At 49.3% G+C, this 21218-nt stretch overlaps 1 protein-coding gene across 1 annotated transcript; it reads left to right on the plus strand.

The window, feature by feature from the left end:
- Positions 1 to 3813: 3813 nt before the first annotated feature.
- FAN1 (FANCD2 and FANCI associated nuclease 1) lies at positions 3814 to 21145 on the plus strand. The gene is made up of 14 exons (XM_044438625.1): positions 3814 to 4195; positions 4383 to 5667; positions 8525 to 8665; positions 9732 to 9927; positions 11773 to 12006; positions 12383 to 12514; positions 12893 to 13001; positions 13409 to 13528; positions 13982 to 14146; positions 15270 to 15423; positions 15782 to 15885; positions 16436 to 16630; positions 17487 to 17615; positions 19058 to 21145. The coding sequence occupies exons 2-14, from the start codon at positions 4392 to 4394 to the stop codon at positions 19193 to 19195; spliced, it is 3093 nt and encodes a 1030-aa protein (XP_044294560.1). The 5' UTR covers positions 3814 to 4195; positions 4383 to 4391; the 3' UTR covers positions 19196 to 21145.
- Positions 21146 to 21218: the final 73 nt, after the last annotated feature.

Here is a 21218-nt window from a genome sequence, read left to right on the forward strand (position 1 = left end):
ATGCATTACCCAAAAGCCAGCATAATGAAAAGGGGCAATTAGACACGAAGTACCCAGACACGGGCACTTTTCACAGGGTGGGCCCAAGAACCACGGTCCGAACCTGTACTGGCCTGCGTTCACACAGGTCTCTTGACTGGAATGCCCGGCAATCTTGTGTGTGGACGTTGACCTAGTTGATGGGCCCTTCGGAGCCTTGGTTTTGCACTAAAGCAGGCTCTGGAATTCATGTGTTTCCAGTGCCAGGTGGAGTGTCAAAAGAAGGGCTGGGGCCCCTCGATCCACAGTTGCAAGCCAGTGGACCGATGGAGAAAGACAGGAGAGGAGCAGCGTCGCCGGACACGCTCCCAACCTCCTTGCACCAGAAACGGGTTCTCCATGTAAGCAGGTGTAGGCGCTTCATGGAATCGGGTAGCCCTAGGCTAACCATAAGCCTACTCCTATGGGACAGGCAGGGAGACTGGAGTAATATATATTTTACTTATTTGGCGTTTTTGTATGCTGTCCCATTCGCATAAGCCTCAGGACGGCTTCCAACATAATACACAATCATATAAATAGATACATATAAAATCTGGAATCACCCTGGCTATAAAAATGTAAAACCAATAAATAATATTAACAGTTATTAAAATATCGTTTAAATAAAAAGGTCTTGGCCTGGCGCCGAAAAACAAATAACGACGGCGCCAGGCGGACCTCTCTGGGGAGCGCATTCCATAAGTGGGGCACCACCGCAGAGAAGGCCCTGCTCCAGGTACTTTGCCTCCTAATATCTTTCACGGAGGAGGGCCTCTGCTGCCGATCTCAAGGGGCGGGAGGGCAAATACAGAAGAAGGCATTCCTTTAGGTATCCAGGTCCCAAGCTGTTAAGTGCTTTGTAGGTGATAACCAGCACCTTGAATTGGGCCCGGACTTCGATGGGGAGCCAGTGGAGCTGGGGTTATGTGAGAATAATATTCTATGCATGCTTTCAGTGTGTTAGTGCTAAGCATGGGGAAGGCAACAGAGCCAGCCAGAAAGAGCATGTCTCTGCAGAAACATTAAAGGAACTGGAAATATTTAAGTAGGAAAAGGAAATGGTGAAGAGGGTGGGGGAGCTCTCCAGGTTCCCGAAGGCCTGTTGTGTGGAATAGGTCAAAGATTTGTCCTCTTCCGCCCTAGAGTGGAGAATCAGATTTAATGGGCTTACACATTTCAGGGAGGGAAGGGTTTGTTGCCGTGGTCTGCCGCAGAGGTTTGATTGACCTGAACTGTGGGTGTTTCTAAAACGCTCAGTTAAACTAGCGCAATTCTTCCAGTTAAAAAGGGCCAAAGGTGAAGACAAGCAAATATCACAATTCGCGGTGCCTGCAAAAACACCTTTCAGATTTACAGTTTGCAATAAGTATCCCTTTTTAAAACAGCCGGGGAGAAACTGTACTGAAACCAGATTAAACCACGCTGGAAAAGGCTTAGTGAGGGTGTTGCCCATCAAATGATGTTAAGAATCTGAAACAAGTGCCTATGAATTGATTTAATAGGGCACTTTAAAAAATGCTTCTTTGACCTCATAAATTATGTGTTATTTGCAAATGTGCTTTTGGGGAAATTTGTCAGAGTTAATTAAAGTCACATAGAGGCTAGAATTACACTCGTTAAAAAAAGAATTCAGGCAAAATTACAGCTAATAGGAGAGGCCTTAAGGCCATCTTCTGAAAAAATAAATTAAAAGACACTCAACATAATAGGGAGTGATTGAGGCCATGGCTAAGCCAGCTAATGGAAGCAGCAGGTAAATTCAATAGATTCCATGTGACAGAAGAGCAACTCTGAAAAGGTTCCCCCCCCCCCATTTTGTCTGTGGTACACTGTAAGGTGCCAGGTATGAATAATATAACAAAAGAAATGCTATTCCATCTGTTAGGAGCATCAAAAGAGCTTTCATAGCTTAGAGGAGAAGTCGGCCACATTCCGCATTCCGATTCCCAGCAACTAGTCACAGACGCTTCCGGAAAACCTGCAATGGGGTGCAGAATCCCCAGCCCAGGGCGGAAGGCAGCCTAGTTCAACAAGAACAAGCGTTCTTCAGCGGCCACACCATCTCACCACCAATTTTGGGATGGACTCCCGGCCTTTGTGCAGCCTTTTACTGCTTTACAAACTTCCAAGTCCCTGTCAAAGGCTGAGTTAATGCCAGCAAGTGCCTCTAGGCTTAAAAGGGGGGCCGGTATTTGCCCCCTGCCCCCTTCTGTTTTCAGTTCTGCCCGCAACAAAGCGGCCTCAAAGAGGAATTCATGTTGAAGGCGATTCGGGGGCCCTGTCCTGGAGGTAGAACGTGGTGGCAGCGGCATGAGGGACCATGTGCCATGGAGGTTGATGTGCTGGACTCGGATGACCTGGGTTCCGATTCTTGCTTGGCCATGAAGTTCATTGGGGCCAGTTATGGCTGTTTAGCCAAGCTTACCTCGCAGGGCTGTTGTGCAGATAAAACGAGGGTGCGTGCGCACAGCCTTGGGCTCTTGGAAGAAAAGGTGGCGTTAGCAGGAATGAACAGCCTGCTCGTCGCATCCTGGCAGACAGAAGGGGCTTCTGAATATGGGGCCTGAGAGTCCTTCACAGACCCAATATGGAAAGCCCCTTCCAAAGCCATGGGCTGTAATGGGTGGGCCCCGGCTGCGCTGGGAGCACTTGCAGGCGCTCAGCCATGCCTTTCCTTGCCCTGACTACACCTCCCATATGCATGCTGCCTGGCGGCTGATGGGAGCTATGGAGAGGGTGCCTGCTTCCCTTACCCTGGAGGGGTAATTGTCCTTTCACAGAGCAAGCGGGTTCCCGAGCCGTCTCCAGTTCAAGCACGGATCAAGACCAGAGAAGCCTAGCTTTAGCAGGACAGATAAACTATTCTGCAGTTTCAGACCTAACCTAGTAAACGATGCAAGGTTGGCGTGATGGCGCACAGGACCAAACTTTCACACGTGTGACGGTTTAACGCCGATTGGAGGATTAAGGGCTCGATCCTATGCATGCTTGGACAGGAAAAAAATTCTACCATTTCCAGCATGGCTGGCCTGGTGTGCCATGGGGTTAGACTGCGGGACTGGGGAGCTGGGAGATCCGTGTTCTAGCCCCCACTTGGCCATGAAACTCACTGGGTGGCTTTCAACAGTCCAGGCTCTCCGCCTAACCTACCTCACAGGGTTGTTAGGAAGACAAAAATGGAGCCGAGAACTGTACCAGCTGCACCGAGTTCCTTGCAAACGGAAGACAGGCAGGTTGTAAACACAAGGAAGCAATACTAAAACAATCAAAACACACCTAAGAGAGCCCGCCGCCCTGTGCACAGACGCTGTGATTCCATTAATTCAACCGCACTTCGAACTAAAGAATTAGAAATGCACGCTCCGATTAAATGAATGTTACCTTTCGCAACCGTTTGGGGAAGCAAACTAGCAAAACACTATTCGAGGAAAAGCAAAACAAGGCGTTCCTACCTCGGAGAAGCTGCTCTCCGCCCCGCGTGGGAAGCAATTCCAGCCGAGGGAGCAGACCCAGAATCGATCGCTCCGGCATCCACTGCGCGTGCCTGGCTCGGAGGTAGATTAAACGGGCCTGGCGGCGCACGCCGCTGCTTCTGGGCGAGCTCGCGCTTCCCCGGCGTCGTGTGCGCCTGCGCGCGCCGCCCTGCTCCGCCGCTGGTTTGAATGGCATTTTGAAAGTGGGCGCGGGAGGGGTCCAAACAACCTTTGAACCTGCTTCGGGGGGCTTATTTTGCTATATTGCTGTGCACTGCCTTGCACTGCGCTTAATTCCGTGGTGGGCTTCCCCCCCTTTTTTCTTTGCATTACATCACATTTTATTGTTTTGCATCGCTGCCACCACCCGTCCTCTCGCCCGCTTAATTTTTGCAAAATGTAATAGAGATTGCGGTATGGAACAGTTATGGGACCCTCGCGTGTCTTCTCCTTTATGTATTGTTTTTAGGAGGAGAATGGTGCCATCTTCGCCTTTTGGCCTACCTTTCTTATCCATGAGGATTCTTTGCAAAGCGTATCCTAAGTTGCCTTTGCTGTGCTTGTCATTGCAAGCTTTATAATGCAACTGAAGGCTCAGGGTGGTGGAACAGCCTCTCCAGTATTGACAATTAATTTTTTTACAAAATAACGTATTTATAGTTGGAAGATTTCATTCATGAATGGACTGAAGAAGGCAAAAGGTTTGTATTGGTTAAGATAATAATGACCTTTCCGTGTGAATTAGAATCCTCCTTATTTCAAGCATCTGGGGCAGGTCCTTGTGCTAGCTTGGTTTATCTCCACAAGAACGGTTCATTCATTTATTAGATCTGTATCCCACTTTCTTGTTTTAAAGAACTCGGTGTGGCTCACATAATTCTCCTTTAGGTTCCTGCAATGGCAGAAAGTCGCTTGGCAGAAAATAAGAGACTTCGGAGGAGTTCCCCCCTTGGCAAGAACAAGAGAAAAACCGCAAGTGGCAAGCGTGGGGTGGAAGCAAAAGGTGCATTGCCTTTCGTTCCAAACTCTTCTATTCTGTCCTTTTTTAATCATGTTCCCCCTGTCAGAATTGCCTGCCCTTTGTGTGGGCAGATGGTACCAAGATGTGAAATCAACCAACATATCGATGAAGTGTGTCAAAGCCAGGATGATGGGATTCTGGTCGACTCTGCTCCTGAGGTGGCCACTGGTCTTTCAGCAGAAAGTGAGCTTGAGCACTCCAGTCTGTATTTTCCAAAGAATGCCTCCACTCCAGAGAAGAACCCAAACCACCCAGTAGGTGAGCGCTCTGAAACAAACATGGAGGCAACAGGTCAGACGAGCCCGTATTTTAAGAAAGGCGGAGCTCTAGTACTGAGTGAAAGTGAGCCAAGGGGTCGTACAGTTAAAGCCCTCTCCCTGGGACGCTTGTCGAGCAAATTGTTCCAGCGGCGGCGCACTCAGGCGGAGCCCTGTCCAGCCCAAAGTGCGTGCACCAGCCCTGCGGACGGCTCTCAGAAGGAAAACCAGCTGCCTTCCTCCAGCTTTCAGGGACCACCGCCTAGTCCAACAGCAAGTTTAACAAGCAAGCCAGAAACTCTGGGAACGGCGTGGGAGCATCCTGCGGGAACCTTGAGTAGCGATTTGAATGGTTCTACTTCAGTTTTGTTTCCATCAAGGGATTTTCATTTCCAAGAACTTGGACTTCCAACAGGGAGCAGCGGCCAGCAAAATACTCCAAAGGAGCACTCCGTCTCAGATCTTTGCAATCCTGTAGAATGTCCAGTAGCTTACCGTAAAGAAGGGCTCTCTGATTTGGAAATGGGAGCCCTCTCCTCCAGCGAGCAAGATCCGTTGTCCAGTGCAGAGGGGGCGTACCATAATCAAACCCCAAATGTCTCTGCTATGGGGGGTGACATGGAAGTGCTTCCAATGGGAGATCATGGGGATTTAAGCCATAAAATAGACCTGGGATCTTCAGAAGATGAAGAAGAAGCGGATTTTCAGACTCGACACAACAGCATTTTAGAATTGGTCCTCAGGGGCCCTAACCTGATGTCGGACTCAGGAGGGCATCCCTATTACCTCCGGAATTTCCTGGTGGTCCTGCAAACGGTCCTGGAGAATGAGGATGACCAGCGCCTGTTCAACGAGCAGGATTTGGGTGCCATTGCTACCTTCTGCCAGCTGACAGGTACAGCTGACAGTCTTGCCCCAGGCAAGACTCTCACAGCCAATCGGAAGGGAGGGAGGTTAATTTTGATCAGCCTGAGACCTTTGGGGGTGTAGAGGGAGCTTTGACCAGAATCATATTGGTTAGGAGCATTCCTGTTGGCTCATGCATTCCACTCTGGTCTTCGCCTGTTGCTTGAGCTGTCTGGAAAAAGTTTTGTGGAAGCTTCATAAGGTCGACCTCTGCCTGAGGCAGACATCTGAGGTGACCAGCTTAAGGACACAGAGCAGCCCCATTCAGATGTAATATTCTTAATGTTATGGGAATGAAACATCTGTTCACTGTATGCAGCAAACCGCAGTTTCCTGTTTCATTTAAATATAAGACCTGGCTTGCAAAAACCATGGTAAGAAGCCAGGATATCGGATTATGGTTTGTTCAGGTCGCAGTTTCCCATATTTGGGTGGAATAGGAAAATGTAGTTTGCTACAAACTGGAATCACAAGTGCCCGATCAAGTGTGGAAGGGGTAGAATGACCAGGCTCTCTGCGTGCATGTGGCACTCCCTGTAATGCCGGACCGTGATGTGATGTTGCTTTGAAGGAAGCACTGGGAAGCAGCCAGAGTCTCAGGGTTTTTTAGCCTTCAAACTTTCCTCTGGATTAGGAGCTTTTGTGGCATGATTCGCGAGCCAGTGAGCATGTTCTGAAGTCGTTCATGTGATTTTTAGTCATATAAAAACAAGAGATAAACAGAAACCACACAGTGCATGATGGTTACACTGACCCTTATGCACACTCCTTAGCTAGGATACTGGAAGGCCTCTTTCCTCCAAAAAAACGGGAGGGAAGGTGTGTGCTGCTTTGCTGAAAGCTCAGGCAGCATCCCGCTCCAGCCTGCACTGCTTAGTCAGGGCTTGTGTCAGGTCCCGGCCCACAGTTCAAAAAAACGAGGCAGCGGATGTGGGGAGACCGGCCAGGGACAATGCTAGTCGGGGTAGGTAATCCAGCCATCTCACCTGGCGTGAGAGGCTTTCCGTGCTTTACCTTTGGGTCACCGGAGTCAAGACTTGCAGACCTTTGGCATCATGGGGGACCAGACGACCACCACCCTGGGGTGAGCATTTGTAGCAGGAGGGAACAGTTTCGTGCGCTGAGATCTAGGAGGTTTTTGATCTCGGTGGGAAGCCGAGCATGCCCTTGATGCTTTCTTGGGCATGTATGCTGCTCGGCCGCTCTGTGCAGACATGGGATGCCGTCGATGGGGCTCTTTGCATAATGAGCAGGCTCCCTAATTGGCTGGCTTCTGCTCAGAGGCAGGCGTGATTTCTACAGCTCGAAGCCTTTGATGTTGGGATGTTGATTGGGCACTCCAGGAAAAGACACCGCATTGGGCCACTGCGGCTCCACTGGAGCAATCATTTCCATTTCTTGAGTCCGCCAGGAAGTCAGGCCTCTGCCCATGCAAAGGGACTGCTCGGAGCCCTAAGAGGGTGGAGTCGACTTTGCCCAAATAGATAGCCCCCAAATCTTGCTTTTAGGGAGGTTTCGCCCCTCCTTCAGCCCTCGGTCTTCCCCGGGAGGCTGGCCTCGCTGATCCATGAAAGCGGTTCACACGCAGCACAGATTTTAACGTGGCCTCTTGGGTGTCAAAATAGAACCTGCCGCTGCTTCTGTGTTGGCCACCAGGAGGCTGCCTTTACTTGGCCCGGCTGATTCCCCATCCGGCTGTTTGCAAACCTGCTTTTCGGGCGATGTGTTTCTGAGTGCACTTGGAAGGATTTGCAGGGACCTGCTTTTGCAAATTGGAAAAGAATTGGCTCGTTTGCTATTATTTGATGAATTCCAAGAAACTAATGGGGGCACGTGCCGTCCTACAGGCTATTCAAACCATGACATTTCTAGTCATGTGCTGAGAATACTGTGAAATTTCTATATTGACTTGGTAAGGCTGCATTGACTGCAGCAAGAGACGCAGTAATCAAGAAGTGAATTTACTCCCTGACAGGACTGTTCCTTCTTTTCTTTTCGCTTTTAACATATCTGGACATAACAGGAGCTCAAGCCTTAGGGGATTTTTTTCCCCTGAAGGAAAGAAAGAGAGAGAGAGAGTGTCTGAGCTGACAGATCAGTGTTATTTCTGGCTTTTTTACTTGAGAAGCCTCAGAAGGGGAACTTCAAAGGAGTGGCAGCCCCACTGGGAAAGTGACAACTCAAGCTTCTCAAATATCAAGAAAGAGTCTTGAAATTCTCTTTGCTGCCATAGCTGGGGCAAATTTAGGGAGGAGGGAGGAATTTTTTACATCCATGGAGAAAACCAGTGATGGTTCTCTGACCTAGAAAAAAAATACAGACATTCAGGAGGGCAAACAGTTTAGCAATACATCATACAAGCAATTTCAAATTCCTATGTCCCATGTTTCAAATCTAAAATGTTCAGAGGCGCTCTTGGAAGAATGCCATTTAAAAAATAACAGCAACCATGGGTTTAAAGTATGCAGGCAGCTGTAAAACCAAATAACAGCAGGTACAGACAAACCAAAGCAGTAGAATTCTAAGAAAATGCCAAATGCAAGCAGATAAAATAGCCAAAATACAATTTTTCAATAGAAAAAAGAAGTCCTTTCACTAGTCACTAAAAATTACAATCTCAACAAAGCAATAAAATTAAAGCAGAGAAGGAGCAAAACATACCTCTCTTTGGGACAAGTGCTCATAAATGAGACATTACCACTAAAAAGGCCCTTCTCGCTGCTTGTCTGAGTTCATGTGGGAGTTTTGTATCCTTTGAACAACTAAGTAATTTCATAAGAAGTATTTGTATAATACTGTTTTAAATGTCGTTTCAACTCCCTTCCCAAATGTCAACTGAACTGCAGCTGAAGGACAGAAGCTGTACGTCCGGCTCTTTCAGCGCAAGCTGAGCTGGATAAAAACCGCCAAAATAGAATACACGGAGATCAGCCAGGATCTCTCTCCAGCCATTGGGGAGCTTGTGGAAGCGGGCCTCCTGCAGTCGGGTAAGTCCTTGGAAGCATGTGTGGCCAAGGGTTAAATGGATGAATTTAGCACACATTCTGCCAACCTCTCCATTTCCACAGCTTTGTTCAGACATCACAGTAATTCAGATTTTTTTAAAAAAAGAGCTGTGCTGCTGTAAAAAAGCTACATACATACACAGTTTCTTCTTGGTTTATTTCCTGGGCTTGATGGGAAGGATAGGGCAAAGTTCCCAGACTGACAGCAAACAAGCCACAGACCACACGTCCGTGGCTTGTTTAGCCACTCCCACTCATCATAACCCATTTTTGGCAACCATCTGGGCTACCGTTGACTGCCAGCTCCCCGCTTTCTGCATCTCTCGTGTTTTTCCTCTCTCTCCACCCTGGCTGAGGTGGCTGCTGGGGGGGCGGGGGGAGACTGACCACTTTTGCCAGAAGTTTCCCTTGCTCTCTAGAGAGGGTCTGCAAGATGCTTGCCCTGCATTAAAGACTGCACAGCAATGATGCAGGGTTGCTCGCTTGGCAGAATTGTGTTGTGGCAGCCTCCTCTCTGGACTGCACCACTTTAGGAAGTGTGGCAGGAGGAGGGGGATGAAAGAAAGGTCAATCCAAGCATATGAAAAAGGCAAAAGGCACTTTTTCCATGGGCAGGAAGACAAGGATGCTTCTTAATCTGCTGGCTTTCTGCTTGCAAGCTTAAAACACGGGGAGTGTTTGAAATTTCCTGTCAACCATTTGATCCGAGAGTTAATCCTGTCCTTTTCCCCATACTCCTGGGCTAGAAATTACCTTTTAAATTTATACAATTCAAAACAAGATTTAGGATGCAGAGGGGATGTCGGAAGGCAGTATAACGAAAACTTTATGCAGCATCTGTATTTTACAGAAGGGGAAACGGGGTCAGCCCTGCTGAAATGACTATTTTTCTCCCTCTCACTTCCACTTTCCTTGTGGGTTGTGAATTTTAGATGATAAATTTGTGGTCAGAGGCTCTTCTTTACAGATTATATGTCAGCTGCTCCAGAAGGTTTTTTGGACTGCATAAGAGCTTTTTGCATGGTTGTCATTTTTGATGGCTCTGCAGAAGCAGAATTACAAGATCTGAGAGAGGTGCTTGACTTACTCACTGCTCCTGAGCTGAAAACCTTGGCAAAGGCATTCCACCTGGCAAACCTCAGTGCTCCGAAACAGCAGCTCCTGGAAGGCTTCCTGAAGCTGGCGAAACAGCGCTCAGTCTTCAGCAGCAACCAAGCTGGTGTGAGAAGTGTGATTCTAAAAAGGTGACATGCTTTGAGTGTGATCCTCCATTAAATTAAACCACAAAAGAGTTGGAATTCTGCAACAGAAAAAGCTGGATTGTGCAACGTGGATTAATGAATGCCATTTTATTTAATAATTTAAATTAACTGCAATTGCACTATTGTTTCTCTTGCATAATTGATTCTGTAAGCCTTTGCAGCGCTCCGAGTTATTCTTCTAAACATAGTGCTTGTTTTCAGATGTAATGAGCAGAAACCTTGCGCTCAGCCACTTCCCTTTTCTCTTTGCACACAAGGAGAGATTTAAAGCTCCTGTTCCTAATTTGTTTTGAGACAGATCTCTGTTTTGACAGAAATCAGGAGATGGCGGTTTGTACAAAGCCATGTGGTAAGCGAACAAGTCAGTCTATCACAGCATCTGATGGCTGAGGTGGGCCAGCATGTTAAAATGGGGTGCTTTATTCCTCCGCTTCTCTAGCGTTGATTGGATATGAATCCGTGCTGTTAAAGGTGCTGAGCACTTGCCTCGACTGCTAGTTCAGCTTCTTGGGAACCGAGATGGAATATGCTGCAGTGCCGGAATGGGGTTCTCACACCTTTTAAGCCAGCAGGAGGACTGAAGGACATGCACATTTTTCCAGAGGATCCAGCTGTTCAGCTGCTTGAGCTCATTGAGGGCAATCTCTGGTTCGCTGTGCTTTTCGCCCCCCTCTGGCCTAACCCAGTTTTTGAAAGCTGCCCTAGCATGGAGAGACGCCCTCCGGCAGTCTCCAGTCCTTTCAAAGTTTGCACTTGAATGACATGCTGCCTTTCAGCAGGAGGTTTATTTTGGTTGATGCATGCATAATTTTGGAGGCGTAGCACTGCAGGCACCCTGGTGTCTCTGGGAGGAGGAAGAAGATTTCCCAAGTGATGAGGCTGGGAAAAGAGATGCATTGGGAGGAGGGATCAGAGAGCAAGGAGGAAAGGCATCAGAAGGTCTTTGGGCTTGTGGGCTCGTAGCTCTGGAAGACCTTCTTCTCTGAAGAAGGTTCGGTCTTGGGTTTAAAAGACCTACAGCAGGGGATGGAAATGCCCTGTGCTTGAGACCCTGGAAGGCTGCAGCTGGCAAGGAAAGCATCAGGTTGCTCACATGACCTCTGGTGCCTGCCCCTGCTTCCTGAATTCATATTTGGGGGCAGGGTCCATAGCAGATATGGAGGGCTGAAAGGGGCAGTTTTAAAGCCTGGCATTCCGCAGAGGATTGCCCCAAGGGGCACAACGAAGCTTGCCAATGCTATGAACACCAATTTAGTTTTTTACATTTTTCCCAAGAAGGTGTGGCCTATGGCTTCCCCCCAGTCACTTAGTCTGAATTGCCCCCTTGCAGCTTCCGATGTTCCTGGGAAATATCTAATGGCGATGGCCAAAGGAAAGGGGGTGGCAGGGTCTGAGAAAACTTCCAAGGGGAAGGTTTTGCCGGGCACCTTTGCCTGCATCCTCCTCCACGCGGGTGGGAAACTTCATTTCTTGTAACCACAGAAGAGACTAGATGACTGATTCCAGGATTAAGCAATGCTGTTTCCACTGAAGTGGACCTTTACCACAGTCCCGGAGCTGGTTTTAGGAAGCCCTGGCCATGCTGCCCACCCTTACCAAGAGCCAGGTAGTCCATCCCAGAAACGGACACAGTTTAATTCATAAACCAGAGGGCAGGATTTTAGGCTGGAACCCTGCACTGCTCGGTACAGAGGAATCGCTGTTGCAGATTTAGCCCTGAGGAGACACGCGGGGTGGTGGGGGGGCGCAGTTGGCATTTCCGTGGCTGTGTGGAGGGATCGATAATGCTGCCTTCGTACTGATTTTGTGGTTCTGCACGGTCCCCAGGGCTAAAGATCTGGTGGGGAAGTGCATCCGGGTTTGTAAAGGCCCCCGGTCTGTCTTCTCTCACGTGCTGCTGCTCTTTTCCCTGACGGACCCTGTGGAAGATGAAGAAGCCGGCAGCGGGGGCCAGGGTCCGCTCTCCATGATGCTGATGGTCAACATGGGCCGGACTGTCTTTCCCACGTACACTGTGAACAGGAAAACTCCAATATTTCAGGACCGGGAAGATTTCCTTAGGTAGGGAGGAACGTGGACCTCATTTTGCATCTGTCCTGATTTTTCTCCTTTCCATGGATTGCATCATATCTCACCCTTCTGCTCTGTGGGTTCCCAGGCAGTGTGCAGAGTTTATCCCCTTTTTTAATTCTTGTATCCTCAGAAGACCTTTGTGAGAGCCAAATCGAGGGTGGATGCTATTCCTCCCTAGTCACGGGTTTGGGGTGGCAACGCTTGTGAATTACAGCCCTGGAGAACAAGCCCTTGGGAAGAAAACTTCCTTACACTTTCATACGGTGGCATCACCTGCTCTGAGACAGGATCTTGGTGTCGTCATTGCTGTAACTTGCCTCACATTATGATTTCTGGTTTGTTTGTTTTTAACATTTCTAATTAGGTATGCTGCGGCTCTGCACATGTCAAATGACTTACGTGTCGTCATGGCCAATGGGAACTGGAAAGAGGCACACAGAATTTATGAAATGGCAAAAGACACCTGGAAGGGGTTGAAATGCCACCCTTCTTTGAGGTACTGACTGGCTGGGGATAACGGGACTTGTGATACAAGGCATCTGAAGGGCACCGGGGCTGGGCTGACGGATGTTTGCATCTCATCTTTGCTCAGAGGCTCATAGATGTCCCTGTAAGTAACATCTAGCCTGCGAGGTTTCACAGTTCTGTGTTCTTGGAAATGCAGTGCTTCAAGGTCTGTGTGCTGGGATGTGGCGCTACGGCTCCGCTCAGCAGGTTATTCTGTTAACCTGGGTCCAGCATAGCTTGCTGGAGCGTGATGGGCACGGTAGGCTTTTTCCTGCCTAAACTTCCATAGGATGGCACATGTTCTTTTTTGTAATCTCAAGCGTCTGCGAGCAGAGAGTGTTTCCATCTCGTGTGTTTTGCTTCATAGGTATCACGCGGCCCTCCCAGAATACTTGAGACGCTTCACAGTGGGATGGGTGCACACGCGGATCCTCTCGCGGGGCGTAGAGATCTTGCAGCGGCTGAACAAGTATGAGGTAAAAAAGTGGGGAGAATCAACTCAGGAAATCTGTGATTCTGCAATGAAGTCAGCCATTCTGCTCGAGGGACACTGAACTGCTCTTGGCCCAAGGACTGAAGCCCATTTCAGGTCCATGTCAAAGGTGGGCAGCGCCAAAAGCAGAGGAGGAGGGAAAGAGCACCAAAAAGTGCCCACCCAGATTGCTCAAAGCCATGATTGCCAGTAATTAAGAGGGAGAGTCCAGGAGATTTGGCTAGGAGACCCTGTGCAACAGCTGGGAACCCACCAACGGGCTGATGGTTGAGAGGAAGTGGGTGAGGCCAGGAGAGAATGTGGCCGTCTCCGGGATCCAAGAGGGCAGATTTGCACCTGGCCTGAAGCTTCACGCCGCTGTTCTCATGGGCAGGTTTGTGTTGCTTCTAGGAGGCCGTGGAGCTCCTTCACGACCTTTTGGCCCAGGAGACCTACTGCAGTGACAGCCGCGGACAGTGGTGGGACCGCCTGTGCCTCAACTTGCACCAGCACCTGAGGGACATGGAGAAGGTAACGCCCCGTCCTTGCTGTGTGGCTGGGTGTCGTGTGGGCGGACGGCGTCTTCCCAGGGCTTCTCGCTTCCGAGCTGCATGTATGGATACGATCGCTTGCAACGTCCACGCTGGGCGGGCCCAGAAGCTCATCTTGCAGCTGAGGAAATGGTGGCCATGTGGTAGCCCTTGGCTTGCTGACTGTCTCTCCACGATGGTGAGGTCCGCCTGGCGCCGTCGTTATTTGTTTTTCGGCGCCAGGCAAAGACCTTTTTATTTAAGTGTTATTTTAACTGTTAGTATTATTTGATCTTATCTGGCCAGGGCAGCTTATTTTATATTGTATTTTTTGGATTTTTAATGTTTATATTTATTGTAATTTATTGTTGTAAGCCGCCCCGAGGCTTCAGCGAATGAGGCGGCATAAAAATGTTTTAATAAATAAATAAATAAATGGCTGCTTGTTTGCTAGGCCATTGCCTGCCTCAGGCAAGGACTGCTGGATCCGTCCGTTCGCACGGGCCATCGTCTCTCCCTTTCCCAACGGGTGCAGAGAATGAAAGACTCCCTCGTGTGCAAGAAGCTCGGGCCTCTCCTTCAAGACCTGCCTCTCCTTTCTGTGGAAGACGTCGTCCACGTGAGTAGCTGCAGTGTCCCCTCGTGCTTGGTTTGGGGTAGGATTATGAACTTGGGGGGGCAAGCAGGAGATATGGGGGCAGAGGAGGAGACGGGGCCTCCAAAGCACCTGGAAAACTGTCTGGCAAAACAAAAACGCTGGCCAGCATGGTGCGTCCGTCACAGTATGCTTCTGCGCCAGCCTGGGCAAACGTGGTACAGTCCTACCTAAAGGAGGCCTAGTAGCTTTCCTCCTCCAGGTGTTCTCCTGAGGCTTTGAATTTCAACTTCCGGCAGGAGTGTTGGAAATTCTAGTCCAAATCATCTTGAGCTGCAGGATGAGAGAGGCTGATGCTCATCAGGAATCGGTTTCTGCCCATGGTGTGGCACGTCATCTACCGCATTCTTCAGTGGGTCCGTTTGTGTGCTCCTTCCCCCACTGTTCCGGCACTGCCTTTCCCCTCAGCCCTGGTCCTTTGCAGAACGGCTCTTGCATTGCCGAATTCCTTTTGCCAGGCCGCCTTTCGGATGCTGCAGAGGCCTCTTTTCTTCTTCTCCCTGCTCCCAGAGCCACTGCGCCACGGGCGTCCCGCCACGCCTTTGGGGACTCATGGCGCAAGCACAGCCCTCCCCATTTGTCCGTCCCCAGACTGCGAGCCAGATTAGAGACAAGGAGACGGAACTTTAAATTGCAGAGGTGTTATTTGTAGCTTGCCACTCAACTGGTGTGAGCCAAGTTCAAACTGCCTTGTCGTCTGAATCTTAAGTTGTGCTGCAGAAGGTCGCGGAGGGCTGTGTTGCTTGTCAGGGGCTCGTGATAAAATAGGGGCTCAGAGGGGCACTCCCAGATGGCTGAGGAGCAGGAGCCTCTTCCCTGGAATTGGTTTTTGGTGTGAGAACCGAGCTCACAGTGCTTCCACACACAAGTTTAATACAGCTTCCTCTGCTGAGCGTGCTTCCGTTTAGCAACCTAAGTTGGCTGCGTGCAGAAATGCTTTTGTCCAAGTGCGGGGCCAGGAACCATCGCCATTTGACTGCAGGTAGCCAGAAATCTGCCTGTAAACCTCTCTCTGCCCCTGCCCTAAATCTGGGAAGCTGTGGCCGCATTCCTTCCTTATCAGTCAGCCAGGTACCGTTTTGCTCAGGTGACCATCAAAGGAAAGCTGCGTCCTCAGACTGGGACCGGGAAGTCTGTGTTCATCGTGGAAGATGAGGGAGACAACCTCAAGCCAGCGACCGCCGTGTGCTCGGTGGAGGAGCTGGCTTTGGCCCACTACAGGCAGAATGGCTTTGATCAAGGTACCTCTCGGTCACGGTTGCTGCAGCAGGAAGCTCGTGATCAGCTGTCGCCCTCGTTTGCGACTGTGCAGGGGAGGGCGGTTCCGCACTTCCCTCCCCGCTTCCAAAAACTCATTCAGATTGTCTTCTTACTGCCCGTGTCAAGTCATGCATGCACTTGGCTTTAAAACGCTTTAAAGTTATGCATGCGCTTGGCTTTAAAACGCGGTGGCTAAGCGGACGGAGAAATCCTGCTGATTTTCAAGCCAACTGGCACCCCTGCCCAGTGCGCCTTGGTGCGCAGGATGGGCAGCTTTAGTCTCTGCAATTCCTTAGAAATTCTGACACGGTTCCCATGCCTGCAACTCTTGTTCCTCAGGCATCCACGGCGAAGGATCCACGTTCGGCACGCTCTACAGCCTCCTGATGTGGGACATCCTGTTCATGGATGGTGTCCCCGACGTCTTCAGGAATCCGTACCAGGTGTGCTTCCTGCGCTTGTATGGGGAGAGCGACGGCTGCAGCTCAGTGTCGGACCTCTGCTCGGCCTAGTGAGAGCTCGTGTCTCAGTCCCTGACATCTCCAGGAAGGGCCCCTGCCTGAAACCATGGGCAGACACTGCCAGTCAGTGTTGACAATGGAGGCTGGCTGGGCTGACTGACAATAAGCCCCCTGCCACCTGTTCCTACCTGTGCTTCCTTTGTTTTTCCTTTGCTGCCACCCACACACCCCGCGTGTCATGGCCAGGTCGAAAAGCTGGACATGGTTTTCCTAAATGTACATCCGGCAGTCTGAGCGCCACGCTGCTTGAGCCTGCTTCCAGTCTCGTTCCCGGAGTCGTTATTTTGGGGTGCTCCACAGGGCAAAATCTGCAGCTGGCCTGGCTTCAGTCTGGTGCGATCCACACACAGCTGCGCTCCTGCCATAGGCTAGCGCTCACCTTTCCATATAAAATGCACCTGCTCTGCAAATTGACACCAGGTTGCTAGCCGACGGGCCTACCTGCTGACCTTTCCCTCACCTGCTCCGGCAGGCTTTTCCCCTGGATTTGTACACTGACAGCTTTTATGAGAACCGGCGAGAGGCCATCGAATCCAGGCTGCAGGAGCTGCACGATGCTTCACCTGACATGCTGCAGCAATGGATCGCTGAAGTGTGGGGGGCCCAGTATGGAAAGGCATCGGCACTGGCCTGCTGGGAGCGCTTCTCTTCCGTCCGGCAGGCCCAGGTAGGAGCCAGGAGCTCTCTGGATGGGACAGCAGGGCAGGATCCCACTTACGGGCGTGTCAAATGACAGGTCGGTGAAGGGGAGGTAACGGCGGCATGGTTGGGCATCTCACAGTATTGTTTGGTGTTTTATCCCTCTTCCAGAGTTTATTTTCAGATTTGGCATTTAAGACATAAGGGTTTTAGGAAGAAGCTTGTTTGCAAGCCATAGGCAAGAGAGAAAAACCCACAAACCAAAGACAACAGGACATGGAAGGACTGGCCCTGGGGTTATTTGGAATATGTCTTTGCACTTGAGTTCTCACCAGTGTATATTGGCTCATCATCATCATCATCATCATCATCATCATCATCATCATCTCATTTCTATACTGCTCTATAAAATTGCATCTTTAGTTAGCGAAATCTAAAGTTGCAGCCTGTATGATTGATCAGCCACAAGTTCCAAAATTATTTGCACACTTAAATGCTTTTTACTCATTGTTAAGCACTGAGGAAAAGGCATGTAGATTTATGAATTTGCCTATTCAGAAAAAAAAAATCATTTGTCTTCCACTATTTCAACAAAGCCAAAATGTGTGGTTACTGCTCGTTCACTTTGCGACAGACCCACTAGTAATGTGGGTGAAATTCCTTAGCCAGCCATCAGAAAGCAGGGGAGAATACGCTTGGAAAACTCCAAAAGTGTAACTTTAACTTTGCATCTGAAGCAGATGCAGCATTCACTTCCGGATAGCGTAAGCCTAAACATTGGAGGAGTAACACTGGAGGCATAACCCACCCCCCGGTTTTTCTGATTGTAACTATGCTTGGAATTGCTATTTGGAAGAAAAAGCGACTAACCTTGATCTCTGCAGAGCCTGGCACGTTCCTTCGGAGGTCCTTTTCTGAGCGGAGTTTGTCGACGGCTCTCCAAAGATCTGCGTCACTGCAGAGGTGGCCTCCCTGACCTTGTCGTCTGGAGAACGGAAGACCGCCAGTTTAAGGTAAGTTCCCAGCTGTCTTGTGGGAGGTGTTGTGATTTCTGAAATGGGACACCATTGCCTTCCAAGCCAAAAGGTGCAGCTGGACAAGATGGGCTTGGGTGCCAGCCTTATTTTAGATTAGATTAGAAATCCTGTGTCCAGTCCCATCTTTCATACTCGGTCCCTGCCTCGCATTGCAGTTCAGCATGAAACGAGCTCTGATCGGGCTACTGTACTTTCCTGAGGGTGACATCCATGAGAGAGTTCATCAATACTTGGCTTCTAAAGGGAGGTTTTTTTTTATTAGATTTTTGTAAGGGGCACTCTGCCGTTTCCCTCTGGTTGGAACCCACAGGCCACCCAGTGGCTGCAGTGGTTTTGCTCCCAACGGTTTGTGCGTTGGGAACGGGGATGGGAGCCCCCAACTGGTTATGCGGAAGACCCGCCAGGTCCTGGCCGGGCTGGAGAAGTGCAGCTGCCCTGTGCCAATGGCACAAGCTCCTCTTCAGTCTGGGACCATCGGCCTGCCCTGCCATGTTTCGCAGCCTGGCTATAGTTCCGAACTGGCACTCGCTAGAAGTGGGCCACGGGGCGTAGACGTTGGTTGTCTTTAGCAGAGTTTGGAGGCCGTGGGGGGTATGGGTGCAGTGCCTGAACCAAGCTCCTGGCTCTGCTGATAGGCCACAGTGTTAACCCACCACGTGCCGCAGTGTTTCTCTCAGTAACGCTACAGCGAGGAGCCCAGGTCCTGGGTCGTTGCGCGAAACCAGAGGCAAAGAGGAAGTGGTGAATGGGCAAGCGGCGGCTCGCTCACGCATAGCCCTGGCAACCCACAGATGATTGCCATGTGCCCACTGGGCTAGTAAGTTACGGGATGCATCGTTTTAGCAGTTTTTATGCAAATTGTGCTTCCTTAATACAACAAAACATTGGAAAGGCCTGTGAGTCACTGCTGATGAGATCTCAGGACCCAGAAGCATGAGAGGCTTCTGCGCCTCACGTCTTTTGACGACCCTGATGTGCTGCCATGTCTGTTGCCATCCCAGGATGCACCACAGGCCCCCGAGGCAAGGCTGATTCAGTTGGGGTATCACAGCCATGGGACCTGTTCCCAGGGGGCCCAATTGCCCCTTGCCTTCCAGGGTTTGGCTGTTCAGAACAGTGTCTGGTCAGAAAAAAGCCAGACTAGTTCACATGGCTACCCCATGTTACGTTTTGACAGAGGAAGCTTTTTCCTTCGGTTGTCCACCTTGACTGGTTTCTACAAGAGGAAGGCCCATGAGGCAAGATCACCATGGCAAAATAATTTGGAGGAGTTGTATTCCATTTAGATAAATCAGGAATTCCTATTTTCAGGTGTAATTTCCCCACAGTTATGCCTGCATTCCTGTTTCTCTAAGGCTTTTGCAACTTCTTTAAAAACCTCAATGTAACATTTTCTCTCTCCTCAATCCATGTTTCAGCTGGTGGAAGTCAAAGGGCCCAATGACCGCCTCTCTCCCAAGCAGGTGATATGGCTGGCTGAGTTGCAGAAACTGGGGGCAGCGGTTGAGGTCTGCCATGTGGTTGCCGTCGGCTCTAAAAGCAAACGCCTGAGCTGAAGGACTCTGCAGCGGTGGCAGGACTCATGGCTAGTGTAACTGAAACGTTTTTGAGATTTTGCCAGATTCTCTGTTTTGCCTTTTAGAGGGGAATATCTCTAACTGTTTTCAGACAGTACTGAATTGCATTTTCATTGTAATGGGAAGTCTTCACTATTAGGTTAAGGTAGGGTACCACTGAATGGCTTTATGTTGAAATCTTGGGAATAAAATGGCTTTTTCATGCTTGGCTGAAGGTTCTCACCTTTAGCAGTTCTATTAAAAAGCAGGCCTGTGGCTGGTCACAGCTAAACAGGGTCAAATGGCCACTGTTGAACGCTACAGTGACATCCAGGATGGGTTAGTATGATACACAACGGGGAAGCAGTGCATAGACTCCGCTTGGTGCAAAATGCTGCTCCTAAGAACAGAAAAACAGCCTTGCTGGATCAGACCCAAGGTCCATCTAGTCCAACGCTCTGTACACACCGTGACAAACCAGCTGCCCACAGGACCCTCCAGGATGGCTGCAAGACCTCCTCCTGCCCAGCTCCTCAGCAACTGGTGCATTTGATAAGGCTTCGCTGAAATGTGATTAGCTGCTTGTTTAAAAACTTTTGGGCCTGGTTCAGAGTGGTTTTCATCCTTTTAACTTCAATCCATTCAGGATTGCACTATTCTCAGGCAAGTTCCCTCTGTGTAGTAATCTTTCCTTGCCAGACTAGCCTTCTCCACGGTGGTCCAAGTGATTTGAAACATCCTATCGAGATCTTTGAGCTTTCTTCGCAAGGTTGTTTTTGAATGTGTGGTTTTTCCTAGGATTTAACTAATTTAATCTGCCTTTATACTGCTGTTCACAGAAACTGTCAAAGCAGTATTTGACTGTTCAGCTTTAAAATAAGACTACCTCGTTCTATATGGGTTCTAAAAATACTCTTTATTTTAACTGCTCCCTCCTTTTTTCGGGCATGGAGGGAGTGCTGTTTTGGCATGGTTTTGTCTTTTGTCATCTTCGAAAACTATTCTGCTTTAAGGTAAGGCAGCAGCAGCCCTGATCTTCCTCCTCCTCTTAAAATTGTGCATCACCTTTCCATGCTTTTTTGCATAGGCCTCCCTTTTCCACATGGCACAGAAAGAAACAGCCCATTTTCCTGCATGCAGCACAGCAGAAACTGAATGGTGCTTCCAACAGAAGGAAGAAAGCAGGCCTGTTCTCCCCACAGCTCCAGTGTCTTGAGGCTCCCTTCTTGCTTAAAACATGCATTCCATTGAACTGGACTGTTTCTTGCAGATGTGTTCAAGTTGAAAAGCTGTTTCATAACCCATCTCAAAGGCAGTAACGAATATCTGAAAAAGCCAGTTCTCTGTGCACTTTGACCTCTGCAGTGGTACAAACATTCAGGTTTTTTTTCCCTTCTGCTTATGGTTACATCAGCCATCCTCAGACACGGTTCCTGAGATCCCAGGGTTCCACTGGGGATTTCATGAGAGATCATGTATGCATGTTTAAAAATCTTGTTTTCACACTCACGCGCATGTGTGTTTATAATCTAAACACTCATACAAGGTATTTGTTTTAATTAACGAGAAGAATCGAAAAATAGCTCCTTGTTCTTTTGTTTTTTGTTTTTGTTGACAACCTGTGGGTGGAGCAAATGGAGGCAGGCACGAACGGGCAACAGGCCCTCGGTGGCTGGCAACGTGGTGGTGGAGGAAATACAGCACATGTAATGATTGTGACCTTTTAAATGGCTAGTTCAATGTCCTCTTTGTTCAAAGATTTTTTGGCAGCTTTGCTGTGGTTGTAAATGTTGTAATTTGCCAATAAATGTTCATGTTGTATACAGCTCTGATTAAGATCGGGTTACCACCTTTACTTGCATCCAATCCCAGGGCCTGCCTTCATAGTAATTTTCATGCAGGTGTTCCCAGAGACACAGAAATTATTTCCAGGGTTCCTCCAAGGTAAAAAGCTGAAGGAAGCCTGGGCTGCAGGGCATAAAGGACACACTGTTTGACGCAAGGGCTGTCCGCGACCCCAGTC

The sequence above is a fragment of the Varanus komodoensis genome, unplaced genomic scaffold (assembly GCF_004798865.1).
Source record: "Varanus komodoensis strain SLA01 unplaced genomic scaffold, ASM479886v1 scaffold33, whole genome shotgun sequence".
Taxonomy (NCBI): Eukaryota; Metazoa; Chordata; class Lepidosauria; order Squamata; family Varanidae; genus Varanus; species Varanus komodoensis.

Bases quoted from the DNA above. Each gene is read 5' to 3' on its own strand.
- FAN1 (XM_044438625.1), top strand. From the start codon at position 4,392: ATGGCAGAAAGTCGCTTGGCAGAAAATAAGAGACTTCGGAGGAGTTCC. The intron at 14,147-15,269 runs GTGAGTAGCTGC...CGTTTTGCTCAG, and splicing joins CTGTGGAAGACGTCGTCCAC to GTGACCATCAAAGGAAAGCT. The intron at 15,886-16,435 runs GTGTGCTTCCTG...CTGCTCCGGCAG, and splicing joins TCTTCAGGAATCCGTACCAG to GCTTTTCCCCTGGATTTGTA.